Source organism: Mesoplodon densirostris, chromosome 11 (assembly GCF_025265405.1).
Source record: "Mesoplodon densirostris isolate mMesDen1 chromosome 11, mMesDen1 primary haplotype, whole genome shotgun sequence".
Lineage (NCBI taxonomy): Eukaryota > Metazoa > Chordata > Mammalia > Artiodactyla > Ziphiidae > Mesoplodon > Mesoplodon densirostris.
This window is the reverse complement of record NC_082671.1, coordinates 63,477,148-63,496,688: the sequence shown is the minus strand read 5'-3', so window position 1 is coordinate 63,496,688 and position 19,541 is coordinate 63,477,148. Positions and strand designations below refer to the sequence as shown.

At 59.8% G+C, this 19,541-nt stretch overlaps 1 protein-coding gene across 5 annotated transcripts in view; it reads left to right on the top strand.

Annotated features, from left to right (window-relative positions):
- Positions 1 to 418: 418 nt before the first annotated feature.
- The window catches only part of GRAMD4 (GRAM domain containing 4), a 78,068-nt gene continuing 58,945 nt past the window's right edge, over positions 419 to 19,541 (top strand). For 2 of the 5 annotated variants that reach the window (XM_060113346.1, XM_060113345.1), the window contains exon 1: positions 419 to 561. In XM_060113346.1, the coding sequence (XP_059969329.1) occupies positions 533 to 561 (29 nt within the window). In that variant the 5' untranslated portion in view covers positions 419 to 532. Of the gene's footprint in view, positions 562 to 11,710; positions 11,800 to 19,541 lie in introns of those variants that run through there. The other 3 variants (XM_060113348.1, XM_060113349.1, XM_060113347.1) reach the window with 3 other exon arrangements.

The following is a 19,541-nucleotide window of genomic DNA, read 5'->3' as shown; positions in this document are numbered from 1 at the left end:
CCGCGCGTGCGCGTAGGTGCAGGTGACGGGGGCGCACGTGGGCCACCCAAACAAAGGTGGTGCCGCGTGACCCAGCTCGCTCTCGCGTGCGAATCCGCCAGGGCAGACGAGCCCCCGCGGGGGGCCGCACCCGGGTGGGTCAGCTGCTCCGAGGCCGCGCAAGGATGGGCGCGACCCCTTTAAGGCGCGGCGGGGCGGCGCGGGGCTTGCCAGCTCAGGTCGTGGGGCGTGGCGTTGGGCGTGGCGGAGAGGGGCGGGGCGTTGGGCGTTGGGCGGGGCGTCGGGCGGGGCCGAGCGCGCGCGGGGCGGGGCAGCGGCTGCGCAGCCCGGGCCGGGGGCGCGCAGACTCCGCGCAGCGGGACGCGAGCGCGCGACCTGGCGCCGCCGCCGCCGCCGCCGCCGCCTCCGCGCTCGTGGCCCGGACCCGCGGGGCCGCCTCCTCCGGGCTCCCCGGCGCCGCTCGGCTCCCGAGCGGGCGGCAGGTGCAGCGCGGCCGGGCGGCTGGAGAAGGGGGCGCCGAGGCGGCGGGTGGATGAGAGGTGGCCCCGATCTCCGCGCAGGGTAAGCGGCGCGCGCGCGGACGCCCACACGGACCTCGGCGGACACATAGACAGGCTCCCCACGGGGGCCGGCCGGGCCGCGACCCGGCGTGCTCGCCCACGCTCTCCCCGCGCCCGCAGCCAGCGGCCCTCCTAGCAGGGCCCCCCTAGCAGGGCCCCGCGCGGGCGCGCCCCGCATACACGCCCCCGGGTCCCGCGTTGGCCTGGGCGCGCCGCGGCCGCGGCGTCTCCTGGCCCGCGTTGTGTCGGGCTGGCCAGGGAGAGGAGGACGTCCCGTGGACGCGGGGCCTGAGATGGGGTGGTGGTGGTGGGCAGGGCGGGGGTCGCCGCGGCCAGGCTGGGGCACGGGCGGTCTCGGCATATGTCGTCTTCGCGACTCACTCCTTGGGGACACAGGAAAGGAGGAGGGAGACCCCGGCCGCTGCGACCCCAGAGACGACCCCGCCAAAAAGTTGTGGGCGCTCGTCCTCCTCCCCGCACCCCTCCGTTCGCCCTGTCCCCTTTCCCTTTGTTTGGGACTTTTAGCTGGTGGGGCTCTGCTGGGGCCCAGCCCCGCGTGCAGGCATGGAGGAGAGGTGTAGTGCAGCAGCTCCCAGCCCGGGGCCCCCGCCTGCCCAGAGCAGGCCCTGCACCCCCGTCCAGGCCTGGCCAACAACCGGGGGAGGGAGGAGAGTCGGAGCCGGGCGGGCTGCTGCACCTGTCTGGGCAGGGAGGCTCTGGCAGTAGGAGCAGCGGCCCCGGCCAGGGCTATAGACCTGAGGGGGTACCCCTGGAAGCTGAGTCCACCCTGGGGCTGTTGCCAGCCCTGCATTTCCGGAGGCGGGGAGGATTCAGTTTGGGCGACACCTTCTGCAGGATGGGGTTCCCTTCTTGCCTTCCTAGTGCAGGCTGGGGAGAAAAGACAGAGTTCTGAGCATCTCCCCCCCTACAAAAATGGAGGCTTCTGAGCCCCAGCACTCATCGCAGCGCAGCCTTAGGGGTAGTTTCAGGCCTGGGCCTGGCAGGGGCAGGGCTGTGCAATAGTTAAGAGAGGAATTAGGAGTCTTGCCTCCGTCACACATCTGCTTGGTGACCTTGGGCAGGAAGGCCTTGAGCCGTCTCATGCCTCAGTTTCCCCACCAGTAAACGGGGAGGGGGGCTGACAAGAGGATTAGATGATGTGATACAGACCCCCACCCCCACCCCCCTCCCCGACTGGACACACCCAGGGCAGAGAGCAGAACACCCTGGAGAGGCCAGCGGTGCCCTTCGCCCCCTGGCGGCTGTTGATTCCCTGACTCTGCCCCATGTGTCCCAGGCCCATGTGGGGACACACAGTCTGGCTGGGTGAGTGTGCTCCAGTTGTTGCCCTTGTCCCCTGCTGGGATGGAAGCACATCCCACAGTGTGAGCTGGGACCCCTCGGATCAGGAACCTCATTAAACCTGCCCTCCCTTCCTGTTGCAAACCCCTCTGAAAACTCCCTGCCTGGCCCAGGTAAGGAACCTGGCCTGCCTGTCCTTCCCTCTGTCTTGGCTATGATGTTGATCCTTCTGCAGCACTGTGACCATGGGCAGGGGTCTTGAACCTGCAGGCTGGACAGTGCTGGACTCCTATTGGGGGGGGAATGCCAGCTTGGTCCTGGGGACCAGGAGGTAGGGTTCCCTGGAGTCTCTAGACAGCGCCACCCCCTCTCTGCTCTTCTTTCCTGTGGGCTGCCTTGCCTCATGGGGTGTGGCTGTCCCAGAGGTGCGGCCTGGGGACGGTCAGGGCCTACCCCTTTGCTGTCTGCCTGCCTGCACTCGGGAAAGGCATTTCCTGGAAACTGTACAGGAAGGTCTCAAAGTGTGGTTTGCTTGGCCCTGGCCCTGGCCGCCTTAGTCTGTGTCTTCCACTGAGTTGGGTGGGCAGGGGCCCTTCATGCAGGGAGGACCTGGTGGTCTCTCCAAGCTGCCAGGCTGTGAGGCGCTTCTCGTATCTGTCCAGCCAGAGTGGGTGTCAGGAACCCGATGGTCGCCAGCTCCGTGTGACCTCTGCTTCCCCTGCCCTCCCCTGGCCTCACCTTCACCAGCTAGAAACGAGGAGAATCAGACCCATTTTTCCTGAATCACCACTTTTGCTGTACAATAGAATAGAATAGTGGTTCAGGCCCAATGAAAACAAAGTGTTATTAGATTCTAGTGAAAGTGCAGTTGCCAGGGGAGATTGCGAGCCTGAAGCGCGTTTTCTGTTTGTAACAGAGTATCTGAGCGATGTTACAGATGTGACAGAGATACCAGTGCCAGGCCCAGTCTGCATCTCCGTGGAATCAATGTAATCGGAGAAGCGAAGGGCTCCCCTGATGTTTCCATGGTGTGACCCATGTTAGTGGTTGTACCACTGGTACACTGTCATCTCAGGGGCCCTAGGGGGACCCCTTCCAGCTCCCCATGCTTCGTGGTTTGGGAGTTGCCCTCCTGAAGCTGGTCGCATCTGAGCTTTGTGCAGGAGTGGGCGTCCCATTGTGGAGTGGCGTGGCTCCAGCCAGGTCCTGCTTTCTGGGGGCCACTCCCTCTCGGGGACCTAGGCTGGTTTTTCTTCTTGTGCGCCTCTGGCGTTTGACCCCCCGTGTAGTCAGGATGGGGGGCTCCTGCCTAGTGGCCATGCTGGGGACTTGCCGAGCGTCTGAGGAGCTCCAGTCAGTGGGGGACGTGTGCCAGCTGGGGCGGAAGACACTGGTGGTGGCTGTGTGGCCTGCTTGGAGGCTGCTGTTCCTGTCACCAGCAGGAAGGGAGACCATCTTTGTCGAAAGCCGAGTACCCCTGCTCCCTGTGGAGGCCGCGGACAGCCTTGGGGTACGTAGGAGAGCATCCCTGCCCTTAAAGAAGTTAAAAATGAATTGGAGGTCACGAGACGTGGGCCTTGAGAGTGAGTAATAGGAATACAGATGCTCTTGCCAGGGGAGCAGCTTCTGTTTGTTTACCAACCCAGACATGCTAGTGTGACCACTCGGGTGGCACTCGGAAGGCCTTTGCTTGGGACTTGAAAGCCAGCTGGGGGGCCCTTAGGCGCTGCAAGGGGTTTAGGTCTGATTTTTCCTTGGCTTTTGGGTGGTATGGCAATGGGGGCTCTCCTGGGGTCTTTATCCCGGGCAGAATCTAGAAAACACCCTTTGTAAAGGGGCTGAGAGTTCAGTTGCTGGCTGGCGGACGAGGAGGAGGCCTGGATCCTTGGCGGTGATGATCATTTTGCGGACAGAGTGGTTGAGGCACAGCCAGCCCTGCGTGAGGGGCAGCCGGGCCACCTGCTTGGAGCCGGCCACTGACGGAGGAAGGCAATTGGTTAACTTGAGAAGTTAAAGGCAGGTCGTCTGACTTCTCTTGCTGATTGAGATGGAGCAAGAAAGTGAGGGTTACCCTAATTAGAGAAAACTGTGTTCTTTGAACCTTTGGGGTCTGCACGTGGCCTGCACGGAGGAGTCGGGCAGAGTCTTTGGACTGTAATTCACCATTAGTGACGCTCGCCATCTAAAGGTTATTAAGGTCATTTGGCATTTGAGTTATAACCAAGGTTGTGATTATGTTTAAGCCCTGTGATTAAAGCCTCCTGTGGTTACACCGGCAGACAGGAAGGACTGGCCTGTCCAAAGGAAAAAAGAAATTAATAGTAGTAGAAATCACTCAGGATGGTGTCAGGCGTGGTGCGAAGTGTCTTTCACGCGTTGCCCCGCGTGGTCCTCACAACCTCCACTTCCATGCGTCCCGCAGAGGCAGAAACAGGCGCAGAGAGGCAGGCGGCTGGCCTCAGTCCCCAGTTAGTTAAGTAGCAGAGCTGGGATCGGAACTCGGGTTGTTTGGCAACGAAGGCTTTGCTCTTAACCTCACTGCCTCCCTGATAATCAGTTGAATTTCTGGGGGTTTGTATAAGAAACAGAGGAAGTAAATTTACAATCATGATGTTAAGTCTCTTTGCCATCAAACGTGTGCTAATAGCAAGAGCGTCTCTACCTCTGGGCCTGATGGCATTCCACGCACTTGATATGATTGATTTTCATAACAGCTGGAGGTCGGTGCTGTTATTAGCTCCGTCGGCACAGAGAGGTTAAGTAACTTCCCAGAGGCCACAGGCTCGTGAGCGGCAGAGCTGGGTATCTGTTCCTAAGCTGGGTACTGTATGCAGGGTGATTAAGTGGAGAAAACTCTTGGTCTGTCGCTGTGTGTTCTTGGGCAAGACGCTTAACCCCTCTGGGCCTCCGTTTGGTCACCGGGAAACAAGGGTCTTGGTGTGGAATATAGAAGCCAGAGGCCTGAGAGCTGGCCCTGGCCCGAGCTGGCCGCGTCTGCACTGCCTCCCCCAGGAAGGCCCTGGGTGGGGAGGCCCAACCATCGCAGCTTCCCCCCAGGAGGAGAGTCGTGGTGAGGGGGGCCAGTGCGCCCCAGCACTGGCTGGTGTTGGGTGGAGCGGCCCTGGCCGTTGTCGGGGGTGAGGGCTCTGGCTCTCCCAGAAGCTCAGTCCACACCTGGGGAGAGAGACACCTGACACCCTGACACTGGGCACCGCTCCCTCTGTGAAGTGAGGCGCTCAGAAAGTCCCCACTGCTCTGTCCCTCGGGAACCGGGGCGGGGGCGGTGATGGGTGGCCCTACCCCTAGAGCCTCCTGTGCCGCCAAACCCAGCTCAGCTGTGGTGGGAGAACTAGGTGTGCTGGCGCCATGGAGGGCTGCAGTGGCCCGGGGACCCCCAGGGAGACCGCTCACCCCTCTTGTGGTCGGGTCCCCGGCATCGGTGGGCAGGGCTGCTGCCTCTAGCCCTTCCCTGTGGGCAGGGGGTACACGGCACAGGAGGCCCTCCCCAGCCCGCCAGCATGGAGTGCTGTATGCGGCACACCTCAGCCCAGCCTGTGCCCCCTCCCAGGTCAGAGAGGCCCCGCCTCCCCCCAACCCCCACCCCGCAGGTGCCGCTGCAGGGCTGTACCAGGGATGGCAGACCTTTGTGTCAGGCGCATCTCTGCTCCATCCCCCTTGCTGGGGAGGCCTCCCCCAGCACCCCATTTATAGAAGTCCCCCCTCACTTGCCCCCCACCCCCCAACAGCAGTTGTCCTCCCTGGAGGCAAGGGCTCTCTCCCTCTTGTCCTGGTCCTGAGCGGCCCAGAGCAGGGATGATGGAGGCGCTCCCTGCTCTGCCCTTGGGGGCCACTCTGCAGCCTGGCCTCCAGGGACCAGCAGCTTTGGGTCCTGGGGGCCTGGCTTGGGGGAGCCCACCTGCAGCTGAGCTAAGCTGGGGGCTGGGGGAGGGGAGGGGCCAGGCTCCCCAAAGGCGGGGGCAGACCTGGGCAGTGAGAGAGGTGTGCGTTTGTTTTTTAAGCATCTTTATCGAGGTACCGTTCACATACCATGCAATCCAGCCATGGAAAGTGCTGTTCACCGACTTCTAGCATATCCACAAAATTGTGCAGCCATCACCACAATCTAATTTTAGAACATTTTCATCACCCCCTTTAGCAATCACTCATTCTCTTTCCCTCTAGCCCCTGGCAACTGCTAATCTGCTTTCTGTCTCCATGGATTTGCCTGCCCTGGACATTTCATATCAGAGGAATCATATGCTCTGTGGATGTTTGGCTCTGCTTTCCTTCACTTAGCGGGATGCATTTTCAACCGTGTGGCAGCGTGTAGTGACAGAGTTGTGTTTGGTGCCTCTTCTGAAGTGTGGCCCCTCTTCCCCAGCACGAGGTGACCCTGGACCACCTTTCTCACCAGTTTTGGTGAGCTCGCCTTGCATCACCTGGCACCTGGGGTCAGAGTTCATAGCGGCCCCTTCTGTCGCTATGGCTATCTGAGAACTCTGTGCCGGCACCATGAGCCATTTCATGTGACTCATTTTCAGTGGCCTTTGGCACACTTACCATTTATGTGAGCTGCGCTCAAGTCACCTCCTCCAGGAAGCCCTCCTAGCCTTCCCATGCCCCCAGGGTTAGGGCTCTTGTGCCTGTCATCCTGTGTGATCCTCTGTTTACCTGCCTGCCTTCTGAGCTCCTGGAGAGCAGGGGCCCCGCTTTTCATCTATCTGATTCCTGGCTGGCCTCGTTGGAGACAGTGTCGGGGGGTGAATGGTTGCAGATGGGGGGGTGGCATGTTTGTGAGGCATTGAGTCCCATGGGGCTCTTTTACTGGCTGCCCCACTATTTCTCTTCCTTGATTATCCTTCTGTTATTGCGTGATCACTTGACTTTGAAACTGTACTGTGTGTGTCCTCTGGATCACCTCAAGGGCAGGCCCAGGTCTGGCTCTGGGTGTCCTGGACGTTCAGGCAGAGCTGCTGAGTGAGCTGAGCCCTGCTGGCCCCACCTCTGCCCTACCTGCCCGCCACGCCCCACACTGGGTGGCAGGCTGGGTTTGGGGTTTTGTTTTCCTTTTTTTTTTTTTCCTAATAATAGACTGTACTTTTCAGGACAGTTGTAGACTTACAGAAACATTACAGAGAAAACACAGAATTCCCATATATCTGTCCCTCCCCACGGTTTCTCTTATTATTACCATTTTACTTTAGTGTGGAATGTTGTTATAATCAGTTAATGGACCAATATTGATTATTTTTATTTATTTATTTTTTTTGTGGTACGCGGGCCTCTCACTGTTGTGGCCTCTCCCGTTGCGGAGCACAGGCTCTGGACACGCAGGCTCAGCGGCCATGGCTCACGGGCCCAGCCGCTCCGCGGCATGTGGGATCTTCCCGGACCAGGGCATGAACCCGTGTACCCTGCATCGGCAGGCGGGCTCTCAACCACTGCGCCACCAGGGAAGCCCAATATTGATAATTATTAACTGAAGTCTGTAGTTTATTCAGATTTCCTTCGTTTTCACCTAATGTCCTTTTTCTACCCCAGGACACCATACTACATTTAGTTGTCATGTCTCCTTTGGCTCCCCTGGGCTGGGATAGTTTCTCAGACTTTTCTTATTTTTGATGACTTGATAGTCTTGAGGAATATTAGGGACATTGTAGATCCCTCTCCACTGGAATTTGGACAGTTGGAAACGCCCTGCTGGAATTTGGATGTTTTTCTCTGGGTTAGACTGGGGTCGTGGATTTTGGGAGGAAGATCACAGAGGTGAAGAACCCTCATCCCATCCCGTCAGGGCACCGATCCCTGTGATGCTGGCCTAGGTCGTCTGGCTGATGTCAACTTACTCTTTTCTGTCTGTCCATGCTGTCCTCCTTGGAAGGAAGTCAGGATGTGCAGCCCACGCGTAAGGGGTTTGAGGGTGGAGTGCCTATAAATGATTTGGAATCTTCTGAATGGGAGACTTGCCTCGTCTCCCCCATTTCTCAATTTATTCAGTCATTTTTTACGTCAGTATGGATTCATGCCTCCTTATTTTAGACTTTGAGTTAGGGTGCAGTTCCACTTTACTTATTTTGTTGGTCAGACTGTTCCAGCCTTGGCCGCTGGGAGCTCGTTCAGGTGGTTCCTGAGTTCAATTGACTCGCCCCCATCATGTGGGCTGATGTGGACACATCCTCACTTCCTGGCACTATGGGTGCTCCCAGCCCTAGAATCAGCCAGTTCTCCCAGGAGCCTGGTTCCTTTTACTGGAGTATGGTTTTAGAAACCAAGATCTGGGCGCTGGGTGTGCTCGTGGCTGCTGGGGTCTCATTGCTCTGGGCCGTCTCTGCTGGCAGAGCAGAAATGCACACTGTGGATATGCACACGACTGTAAGTACTTCTGTGTGTAACCATCTGTGTTAATACGTTAAGTAATATATCAAGTGAGATGTGAGTTCATCCCAGTGATGTAACCTATAGTCGTTACTATGTGGATCCTGCGCCCCTCGCTGATCAGTTTCCATTCCAGCAGTGGGAAACTGGGCTCCTTCCATTTGCCATCATTTACTTGATTGTTCAGTTCCAGTGTAGCTGCAGAGCAGGATCAGACTGTTACCCCCGCCCCCTGGGAAGTGGCTTCGTGGGCCAGAATGCTGTGTGCATGTGTGGCTCCTTCTTACTCCCCTGGGTTCTTGCTGTGCTGTTGGAACGGGCGCTGCTAGGTGTTCTCTGCACGGGCCCTGCAGAGGCTGGGGGGGGCCCACCGCCTCCCCGAGAAGGTCTGTGACCTGCAAGGAGAGAAAAAGAGAACTGGGGGGCTCCTTGCTGTGCCTGTGGGGATGGGCACAGACGTGGCATCCCTTTGAAATTTGAAAGCGGGGCTGGCTTTGAACACACCCTGGAGGCCCAGCCTCGGCGGCACAAGGAGGAAGGCTGCTGGTGGGACCCTTTGGAGCTCAGACGCATCTTTGACTCAGATCCTGGCCTGTGAGTTCCCCTGACCTCTGAACTCGCACTGCAGCGGGGAGGGACGGCCTCCGACCACGGTTCTTTGGAGCAGGGGTGGAGCACTGAGGCCGGGTTCCTTTCTGGAAAGTAGAGAACTGGGCGAGTTCTGCTCTGGTTCACTCGGGGCCCCATGCCAGCTCCCGTTTCCGTCCGCATGTGTGTGGGGTCTGGGGTGGGGGAGGGCTTCAGCTGGAGGCTTCAGAGCAGGTGGGACAGTGAGAGGCAGCAAGATGCCCACTGTTTTAGGGCCGAGTTGGTGGGCAGGGGCGGGCACCCTGGACCCAGGGCCAGGGAGACCTGAGAGCAGCCACAGGCAGGGCTTTGCGGGGTTTGTGCTTCAGAGGAAAGGGGCGGCCACCTAGGCGGGCTTGGAAGATGCCTGGAACCGCGGTTGTCCCTTTGTGCTCCTGCCCTTTTGAGATACAATGGGGGGGGGGTCAGTGGACGGGACACCGGCTGGGCCTCAGCGGCTGGTCCAGCGCCTGGGTTCCTGTGTGCCATGTGTCGTGGGCCAGGTTCCGGGTTTCTGAGTGTGGCACCCACGATGGCTGTCGCTTGGAGTGGCCCACAGGTGACGGAGCAGCGGCGGGAGCTCCTGTGCTGACCGCTCCACCTCTGTGCACGTGAGGAGGTGCCGTGTACACTGTGCCGTCTACACTCATGGGGAGGTTCTGCTCACATGCTACTGTCTGCACGTGTGGGCCACCATGCCGCCCTCCCTGGGACCGGCTGGGGCTGGCGTGGGCTCAGTTTATCAAAGGTCATCTCCTGTCCAAGACTCCTGGAGGCCCAGCTGGCGTGTGGCCACACCTCTGCTGGGGCAGGACTGGGCTCCGGGCCACACTGGGGGAGCCATGGGACATGTGGCTGTCTGTCCTGCCCCCAGCTCAGGCTTTTGACTGAGCATCCTGAAAGCCCTCGTCTCCCTGCTGTGGGGCTGGGGACTCACCGAGGTGGTACCCTGTCTCCCCTGGTCCTGTGAGGGGAGCCCTAAGGAAGCGGGGGGCGGGGGGGCTGGCCAGGGGCTCGGTGGGCAGGCCTTCCTGGGAGTGAGGCTCACCTGCCCTGTTGGAGGCCACCTGCTGGCAGGGTCTCCTTGTGCGCCCTCCCCCCCCTACTGGGTGCCCCCCACCCCAGGTCCTTGCTGTGCCACAGCCGTCCCTCCTGCTTTCTGGGTTGATATTTGAGGAACTGCTGGGTCCCCTATGATGGCCGCAGACAGCTGCTGGGAGATGCTTGCCTGGAGATGAGTTTCCCCGTCTCTGGTTGCAGAGCTCCGGGGTGACGGGGGTCACCTGTGGGGCCACGGGTACCATCTGGGGCAGCATCTCTATGGTGCGGGTGGCCATGCTGCACTGCTGGGCTGAGTCCCGTCTGACCAGTGATGGCCCGGGGGGTAGGGTGTGGGGAGCGCTGCGGCCTAGACGGCTCCCGGCGGGGCAGAGCCAGGAAGACGCGTGTCAGTGGTGGCCTCCGGCAGGGAGTTTGGCGTTTAAAACTCCGAAGCAACTTGAGTCGTTGAGAAAACACACAAACCCTCAATATCACCAGAATCTCCCTCTTAGAAGAACCGGATCATAACGCCCCGCCCACGGGGTGGTCACACAGTCCACACGCTGACGGTTGTGTCTCGTCTTCCAGCCACTGCTGAGAAGCCAGTGAGGTGTGTGAATCATCTCGCAGGTGCCGTGTTCCAGAGGCGGAGCCGCCCCGAGTGACGCTGCCCCTTGTCTCTGCAGGTGGAGCCTTGCTGTGCGCTCCTCCCAGACCCCCCGGGCATGTCCTTGGGGTCCTGTGCTGGCTTCAGCGTCCAGGTTAGGTGTCCAGGGCCTGGTGTCTGCAGCCCTTTCCCTAGTCCATCCAGAGAGGAAGGTCAGGAGCAAGACAGGTGGGCTGGACAGGAGGCCTCCCTGAGGACCTGTGGCCGATGCTGCCTGTGGAGGGTGGTCAGCGGTGCCGTGCCCCCAGGCCCTGCCCGACCCTGTCCTGTTGGGCGAGCCCATCGCAAGCATGCTGAGCCCATCCTAGATTAGGAGGAAAAGCGGTGTTTTGTTCCACAGCCACTGCTTAAGAAAGCCGGGGGACGTGTGGATACATCAGCCCCTAAGAGTGGAGGGCGGGGTGGGGGGTAGGTCTGGAGGGGAGGGACGGCAACCGGGACCCAAGGAAGCTGTGGACCCGGAATAGAATTTAAAGAAGTGAGGGTCACTGGCGGTCATCCTCCTTAGCGCGCAGCCTGCCCAGCGGTGGAGGCTGCAGATGTGTGACTTCTCTGCTGCTGAGCACATTTGGGGGAGAGGAAGTGAAATATGAGTCAGCAGGCAGAAAGCCCTGGGCACGAGGGTGGGAGGGGGTGGGAGGGCGGGCAGAGCTGCTGGCCCATAGACAGGAGGGAAGGCAGGGCTGGAGGAGCCAGCCTGTCCCCGCTGCTCCCGCCCTGGCAGCCTGTGTCCCTCCTGGGAGGGCCTGGGGGAAGGGGGCCAGTGCCGGTCTGGGGAGCAAGGCGGTGGGCTATCACATTCTAAGCTGGACATCTAGGATTGTGACTCCCAGGGTGGGCGGGCCCCTGGGGACACGTGCCCCTGCCACCCTCATCTGCTGGCAGGCGGCCGGAAGGAGGGAGTGGGGGAGGGAGCAGGGCTGGGAATCCTCCTGACGGCAGGTGGGGAGCAGGACACCTGGGGGAAGCCTTGTGGTCAGGGCAGCGTCGTGAGGGGAGGTTGAGGTCCCGCTCTGTCTGCCTTGGTGAGAGGCCGGCAGGACAGGTTCTCTGCAGGCTGGGGTTTGTGCTGCTGTCTGCGGGCGGGTGGGCTGGAAGCAGGAAAAGGAGAGACCTGGCCTCTTGCCAGCCACTGTCTAAGCTTTGGAACGGCCTCCCACCTGATGTGGCCGCCTCTGCGTTCGGAGAATTGGCCATCTTGAGATGCGCCCGGAATGGGGAAGGGAGGTAAGCCCTGGATGTCGGGGACCCTGCCTCACGTGGCCCACAGGGACAGTGTGGTGGGACTGGGCTGGTTGGGGGACATGGGAGGGCTGTCTGAGGATGCCCCGGGGAGAGGATGAGCCCGGTTGCTGGTATCTGGACACCTCTGGGTGCCAGGGGATGTACGTGGGTGGCTGCCACCCCGGAAAGGGCCACCTTGTCCCCACTTGGCAGATGAGTAAGTGGGAGTCGGGGGGTGGGGGGACCCAGTAAGTAAGTGGCTGGCAGCTCGCTGCTTGCAGGGCCCATGCCCTTGTCCATGGCCCACCTGCCCTCTCGTCGGGTTTATTTAAGTGTTTTCGGAGGTCAAAGCTGTCCTCCCTGATACCCACCTGTGGGCCTCGCGTGGACCCTTAGCCCTTTGCACCAGGCCCACTCCTCAGGGCTCTGGGTGGCCCACCCCCTCCATGTGTGTGCCCAAGGGCCTCACCACCTCCCACACCCCTCAGGGAGGCTGTTCCCTCAACACCCGGGTTCTACAGTTGCACATGCCAGACCTCCCTGAGCCTCTTACCTGGCCCCGCCGCCTGGCATGTAATGTGTGGGGATGGGTCTCCCGCACTAGACCCTGAGCTCCTTGAGGGCAGGCCTGGGCCAGCGAGGCTGGGTGATTCCAAAGGTCATCGTCCCCCACCTACTGTGGCCTGGGTAGCTGAGCCTTGAGGTGTCTCCACCACCCTCGGTGGCCTGCACAGGCCTGGGCCCTTGGTTCCTCCCCAAGGCAGGTGGGGCTGAGCGGGGCTGGGCGGCTCTTGGGGCACAGGGACCATCCCCCGCCCTGTCCTGGGAGGCCTCTCCCATGCTTTTCTGTCTTCCATGTGTGTCTCTCCAGGAGCTGCAGGGCACCTCCGGAGAGCTGAGAAGGCCGCTGGGGAGGTGGGGGACTCCTTAACCCCCAGGGGAGGTGACCCTGGGGGGCTGGGACATCGCTGTCACTGTGTTTGTGACCCAGGCCTGGGGTTGCTGCTGCGGATGCCAGTCGGTGGTCGTCTGCTGTTGCTCGGGACTGGCCTGGCTCGGGCAGCTTGGTGGGGGAGGGGAGGGAGAAACAAGTGTTGGATGGGGGTGGGGGAGGCCTGGACCGGGGGTGGGGGGTAGGGGCGGGAGAGGTTGGGAGGGCGTGCCCGCAGCGTCTGTGTGAGGACAGCTGAGGAGGATGGCGAGGCTTCCGGTTTATTTATTTATTTATATTTTTTTGCTGTTTGGCTGCACTGCACGTGGCACGTGGGATCTTAGTTCCCCGACCAGGGATCGAACCCGCGCCCCTTGCAGTGGAAGCTTGGAGTCTTAACCATTGGGTCACTGGGGAAGTCCTGCGAGGCTTCCAGTTTAGAAAAGCGGCTGGAGAAGGCAGGGGCCTGGAACGGGAGCTGGGTGCCTGGAGCTGACGGGCCCGGGCAGGTGACTGCTTCCCTGGCATGTCCTCCCTCATCCAGGGCCAACGTGGCCATGAAATCCCTCTTCCTCTTGCGTTCTCCGATTCAGGACTTAACTGCTGCTGCATCAGCAAATGGACTGTGGTTTGACTCCACGTTTGCCAAAGCTAAGCAGGGCTCAGGCTGACGTCCCTGGTTACGTCCCCCACAAGTCCCGAGTTCCCTCCCCCCGCCCGCCCCTGCAGCCTACAGTTAGCCATGGCCATGGAGGATGGGGAGGGTCCGTTGGCATCTACCGGACAGTGTAACTGGGCTCCGTGAGGGCCGACAGGGACCATCTCACTCGTTCCCGTGTGCCCAGCGCTTGGCCTAAGGCATTGGGGCGTGTTTGAGGGGAGCCTGCTGATGCCTGTCCCCTGAGGCCCAGCGCCACTCCTCCCCCGCCCCCCCTCCGACTTGAGTTGACCATCCGTTTCGCAAGTGTGTATCTTTGATAATTGACCGCTTAACTGTATGATTAAAAATAGTGAAGTGAGTTGTTTGCACTGTGTGGTAGTGAGGATGCTGAGCCCCAGCCTCACACGGTTCGGTTTCTCTCCTGAATGATTTCGCTCTTCGCTTGGATTGGATCGGTGATCCAGGGAGGAGCTGCATCATCCTACAGCAGCAGGAGACTCGAGTTCAAAGCAGGTTTCCATCCTGAGAGTCTTTGCATTCCACTGCTTATGTTTATGGGGACCAGCCCTCCACTGGCTTTTACAAACCAGTGTCAGGCCGGTTCTCAGCCGGCCCGAGGCCCGCTCTCCCAGGATGTGGCCGGCACCGCGGACTGTGCTGCTGGCCTCCCGCCTGTCGCTGGTTCTGCATATAGAGGCTGGCCCTGCTGGGCTGAGTTTAAAACTCTTGGCAATAAAGAGGGCCTATTGTGACCTATTTATAAAGTGTTTCAGAATCACTTGCATGAATATTTTGTCCTAAATTCTGTATAATTAGAAGATATAAACCCTACTCTGGGATTATTTTTGTGCACCAACATAACCTAAATTAGAACTCTGCATGTAGGTTTTTAAAAAAGAAATCACTGGGACAGAAAAACATAAAGGAATTGATTTTATCTTCACTGTTCTCAAATGCTTGAAAATACCGTTTCTGCCGAAGAAACCTGGAAACCTTGTTGACTGATTTACAGACCCTTTCCCTTCACCAAGAGCAGAAGGTCAGTCTTTTGGGACAGATGTTTAAAGCGTCCCCATGAGTTCTGACTTGAGGCGGAGCCGTGGCTGGATCTCCACCTGCCAGCTCTCTCCCCTCAACCTCGGGCTCAGCCAGAAGCTTCACCGCAGGTGTGCTGGTTGTGTGCGCTCTTCACGCAAGGCCTTCAGACAGACGCAGAGGAGGGATTTGTGGCCCATGTCCATTTAGCAGATGTTCTTGGGGCTTCTTAGCTGCTTGGCCGCCGCACGCGGAGGGCAGGTTGCTGGATGCCAGCGGTGTCCCTTAGAGGAACATCCCTGGGCGGGGAGGCAGGTGTGGGGCTGGCGCCGCCCTACGTGGCCGAGTTTCCGGAGCGGCATATATGGGCTTGGAGCAGACTTTCAAGGGGAGACTTACGGGCTGAATCTTCTTTTTTTCATATTTTTGGACCTCAGGCGCATCGAATTGGAGAAGCCATAGTCCTTGGGTCATGGTGTGCAGCCTTCACTGGTCCTTCAGGAGCCTCTTGTCTGCTTATTTATTTATTTATTTATTTTTAAATTTATTTATTTATTTATTTATGGCTGCGTCGGGTCTCTGTTGCTGCGCGCGGGCTTTCTCTAGTTGTGGCGAGCAGGGGCTACTCTTTGTTGTGGTGCGCGGGCTTCTCATTGCGGTGGCTTCTCTTGTGGAGCACAGGCTCTAGGCACGTGGGCTTCGGTAGTTGGGACACGCGGGCTCAGTAGTTGTGGCTCGCGGGCTCTAGAGCGCAGGCTCAGTAGTTGTGGTGCACGGGCTTAGTGCTCCGTGGCATGTGGGATCTTCCCGGACCAGGGCTCGAACCCGTGTCCCCTGCATTGGCAGGCGGATTCTCAACCACTGCGCCACCAGGGAAGCCCTGTTTAGTTATTTTTAATGTAACAGGCACCCTGGAGTTCACCCCCGAAGCACAAGCTGGGGCCTTGCCGATCACCCCCATCACTGAGCCCGAGGTCTCAGCTGTGCGCCCCTAGCCTCCGTGCCCGTGATCACCAGCTCCGGCTACCTCGTTTCCTCATGTGCCTTCCTCAGGCCGACACCCCGCTGTCTCAGTACTGCTGCGTCATCCCTGGGGTCTGACTGGTCCCTGGAGGGTCCTGCTCCCTGCCCCTCTCCTTCTGATTGAATCTTGAAGGACGGGTGGACATGGTCTGGGCAGAGCAGGTATGGAAGCACACGAGGCACCAGGTGTGTTCAGGCATGTGTGGGGTGTAGGGGAGAGGCCAGAAGCAGCCAGAGGAGAGTTGGGGGAGGTGAGTGGGGAGGCTCCCAGCCTCTTGGAGGTAGAGCCTCCCTGGGGGTGGTGAGGAACCTCTGGGGATCACCCCAGGGAGGGCAGGTGTTTCCAGAGGTTTCAGGTATGGAAATGGCCTGGGGAGGAGGTCAGGGCTGGTGGTAGAGGCTGGGGCTGCCCTGGTCCTGGGAGAGGAGGGGAAGGTTGGGGGACCTGCACACCTGGCCTCGTTGGGGTGTCACGGGGGCCTGAGGGGCCGTCAAGAGGCAAAGCTTCCAGGGAAGCCCGTCCTCGCCCCCCGCCCGGTGGGGCCTGCAAAGCAAGCGCAGAGGGATGTGCCCTTCAGCCCAGACATGCGTACGCAGTAGGTGTGTTGCCTGCACCTGGGGACTGAGGCGGCAGGTGCAGAGGGTGAGTTTGCAAGTGTCAGGGAAGGTGCGGGACGGGGCAGAGAGGGTTCCAGGACAGCGTGAGCGGTGATCCGGGGGACCGGCCACTGGGACAGGGCTTCCATGTGGTTGTTTTGGTGAGGGTGTCTCTTCTGACTCCAGTGTCCTGGGCTGTGGATCTGCCTTTAGTGAAGGGTTTCCCACCACTGATGCTCATCTTGTGGCGGGGCCGGTCGGTGCTGCCTGCCTTTCTGGGAAGGGAGGTGGTGATGCCCAGGACGATCCGGGTCTGGTGGAGGCGCCGGGGTCCCAGAGTGGGGAACCTGAGAGGAAAACCAGCTCCCGTCAGGAGGCTCAGCCACTGGCACGGCTGTGGAGGCCGCTCTTCCCGCCTCCGCCCCCCGCCCCCTCCCTGTGTCCACCCCCCAGCCCGAGCCACCCAGGCAGTCGCCAGGGGAGCAGCTCTTCTGGCTGACTGTCCCCTGTGCCATCGAGAGAACCCCCAGCCCTCACTGCCCACGCCGGCGCCGGGGTGAGGGGTGATGGGCCACGTGTCCCCAGCCAGCGGCCATTAAATGCTCTGCCCCCTTTCCGAGCTCGTGGCGGGGGAGGGGAGGAGCGGATAGCCTCGGGGCCTCACAGCCTGGACTGATGAGCCCGCCTCTGCCACTCCGGTGCCCTTTGTGCTGAGCGTGCCCTTTGTGCTGAGCTGACGTCCCAGGTGGATGGACTCGAGGGAAAGGCCCTTTGTGGAGTTGGTGGGGATCCTGCGTGCGCAGGTCCAGCACTCTGAGGGGAGGTCGGGGGCCAGGTAGCTGCAGTTTCCCCTCTGCTGCCAGGAGGCCGCCGGGTGCCCGGCCCAGCTCCCCAGGAAGAGACAGAGGCTTGGAGTCTTACCTGTTACCTCGTGGTGATGAGGCCAGAGCTGCCAGCTTGCACAGGTGTGAGTGTGATGGGATGACGGACGTCAGGGCGGCCTTTCCTGCAGGGTCGTGGTCCACCTGCCACAGCACGTGTGTGGTAGCTGAGAGAGCCTCACCCCTCTCCTTTGGGGGTGCAACCGGGCCTTCTGGGGCCATGGGGGTGTGTGCTTGGCAGGGGCTTCCAGGTTCTCCCTCACTTCTCGGCTGAACCAGCTGATGGGATTTTGTTCCCTTTTGGAATTGGGAGGTTCGGCCCCATGGGTGGCATTGCTATGTCATCTCCGGGCCTTTTCCACTGTCACGAAGGCCTCCTGATGCCGCAGGATGGGCTCAGCTGCCTCCCCGGGGTGGGACTGGAAACCACCCTTCTCAGTGTTGCCAACCTGTTTATCTGGTTACGCCAGGTCTGCACGCCTGCTTTCAAAGGGTCCTGCCCTCCCCTGGGAATCCAGGGCCAGACCCGGGGGCCCCTTGGCTGCAGACCAGGAGGGGGGCTCCAGCAGGCATGCGGACGGAGAAGGTTCCTTGGATGCTCTTGGCGTGCTGATCCTGGCAGGAGACCTGCGCAGGCAAAGCTCTGTGAGGGTTTGTTTCCGTGGGATGTTGGGTTTTCCCAGAGGGAAGTGATCTGGAGCCTCTGCCGCGTGTGGGAGTGGGGTGACGCGCTGAGCTGTGCTCCTGCTTCCATCTGGAGGAACCCCACTGAGTGAGCTCTTGGGGTTTCAGGTGGTTCCTGGCAGGGTTTTCATGAGGACGAAAACAAGTACAGCTTTATTTGCCGGTTATTGTTCTCAGGGCAAGTTTATATGAAATGTAAGTTTTTATCCATTTTATCTGCTTTCACAGCTTGTTTTTCGGATGCAGTGGAACGTGGTACGTTCTGATGAGTTATGGTTTTTAGTTCATTAAGGGTTTGGCAGTGACTGTTTTTATGGTCAGACTTTGATGAAAATTCTAGCGAGATGCTTGGTTCTCTTCTGCTTTGATAAGTGGAGACCAGGGACGTGGGTGTGGGGGGGTCTTTATCTTGCTCACTGGTTTTTGTTGCCTGACGATTCTAATCAGACAAGGAATAGAACCTTGTTTTCAGTGCATCCTGACAGGAGACCCTGTAAGTGCCCCTCCCCTATTCTTTTTTTTTTTTTTAATTAATTTATATTTGGCTGCCTTGGGTCTTCGTTGCTGTGCGCGGGCTTTCTCTAGTTGCGGTGAGCGGGGGCTCCTGTTCTTTGCGGTGCACAGGCTTCTCATTGCGGTGGCTTCTCTTGTGGAGCACAGGCTCTAGATGCATGGGTTCAGTAGTTGTGGCACGTGGGCTCAGTAGTTATGGCTCGCGGGCTTAGTTGCCCCATGGCATGTGGAATCTTCCCAGACCGGGGCTCGAACCCGTGTCCCCTGCGTTGGCAGGTGGATTCTTAACCACTGCACCACCAGGGAAGCCCTCCCCCCACTTCTTGAGATGAAATGCTGGTTTGGGTCTGATATGCTGTGGTTTGCTGAGGCTGGATTCAGGCTGCTTGGGGGGGCCAGGTGGTGGGGTTCTGGTTAGCTGAGCTGCAGGGGGACAGCCTGGGGGGAGGAGTCTGTCCAGAAAGCCACACCCTCAACTGTAAGGTGGGAGGGGGTGGGAAGGGGTGGCTGGGGAGACCCTGTGGTCCAATGTGGGGGGAGCAGCACAGTGCTGAGCTCTGAGGGGCAGGAATACCTGATGTCAGAAACAGGAGCTCCCCCTCCCTCTCCCCTCCCCTCCCCCTCCCCCTCCCCTCCCCCTCTCCCCTCCCCCCTCTGCCCTCACTGCTCAGTGAGGACTGAACAGGCTTTGTGTGGGCCCGTGTCCTTATCAGCTGTGTGGGCTATGCTATTCCAGGCCCGGACTGAAAGGAGAGGAGTGAATGGGCCAGAGTCCTGAGCCCAGGGAGGTGTGTCCCGGGAAGGTGAGACTGCTCTCACCTGAAGGCCGGTGGGGAGGGTCTGCTGTGAGCTGGGGGGTGGGGGTCTCCGGCGGCCCAGTGCTCTGCAGCCGCCGGGGGTGGTGGGCGTGTTGGACAGGAAGAGGGTCCTGTGACAGGCAGTGTGGGGATGGGGCCGGCTGAGGTGTGGGGTCCGGTGGGGACGTCCGGAGGTGGAGCGGGTCCCTAGCACACAGGGAGTGGATCGTTGGGACCTACGGCAGCAGGTGGGGCTGGGGCTGGGGCTGCGCCCGTGTGCGTTGGTAGTGGCATCATTAATTATGTAGGACGCAGACGGCCACTAGCTTTTCAGACCGTGAGCCATGATTTTCATGGTTGTGCTTGGGGTTATTCATTTTTTTTAAGAGTTAATGTCACCTAATGCTGTAACCTGCACTTAACGTATTCGCTCAGTTCTCTGGAAGATGGGGATTAAAACGTTTCCACAGATCAGCCGCCTAAAACATCATCGCCACACAGGCTGATGGATTCTGCCACGGCTGTTCTCCTGAAGCAAGTGCACGCTTTGCTTTAATTACCTTTGTAGAAAAGTGACTGTCCGAAGGCTCTGCCCACGTGGGGACCTCCTCTTGAGACTGATT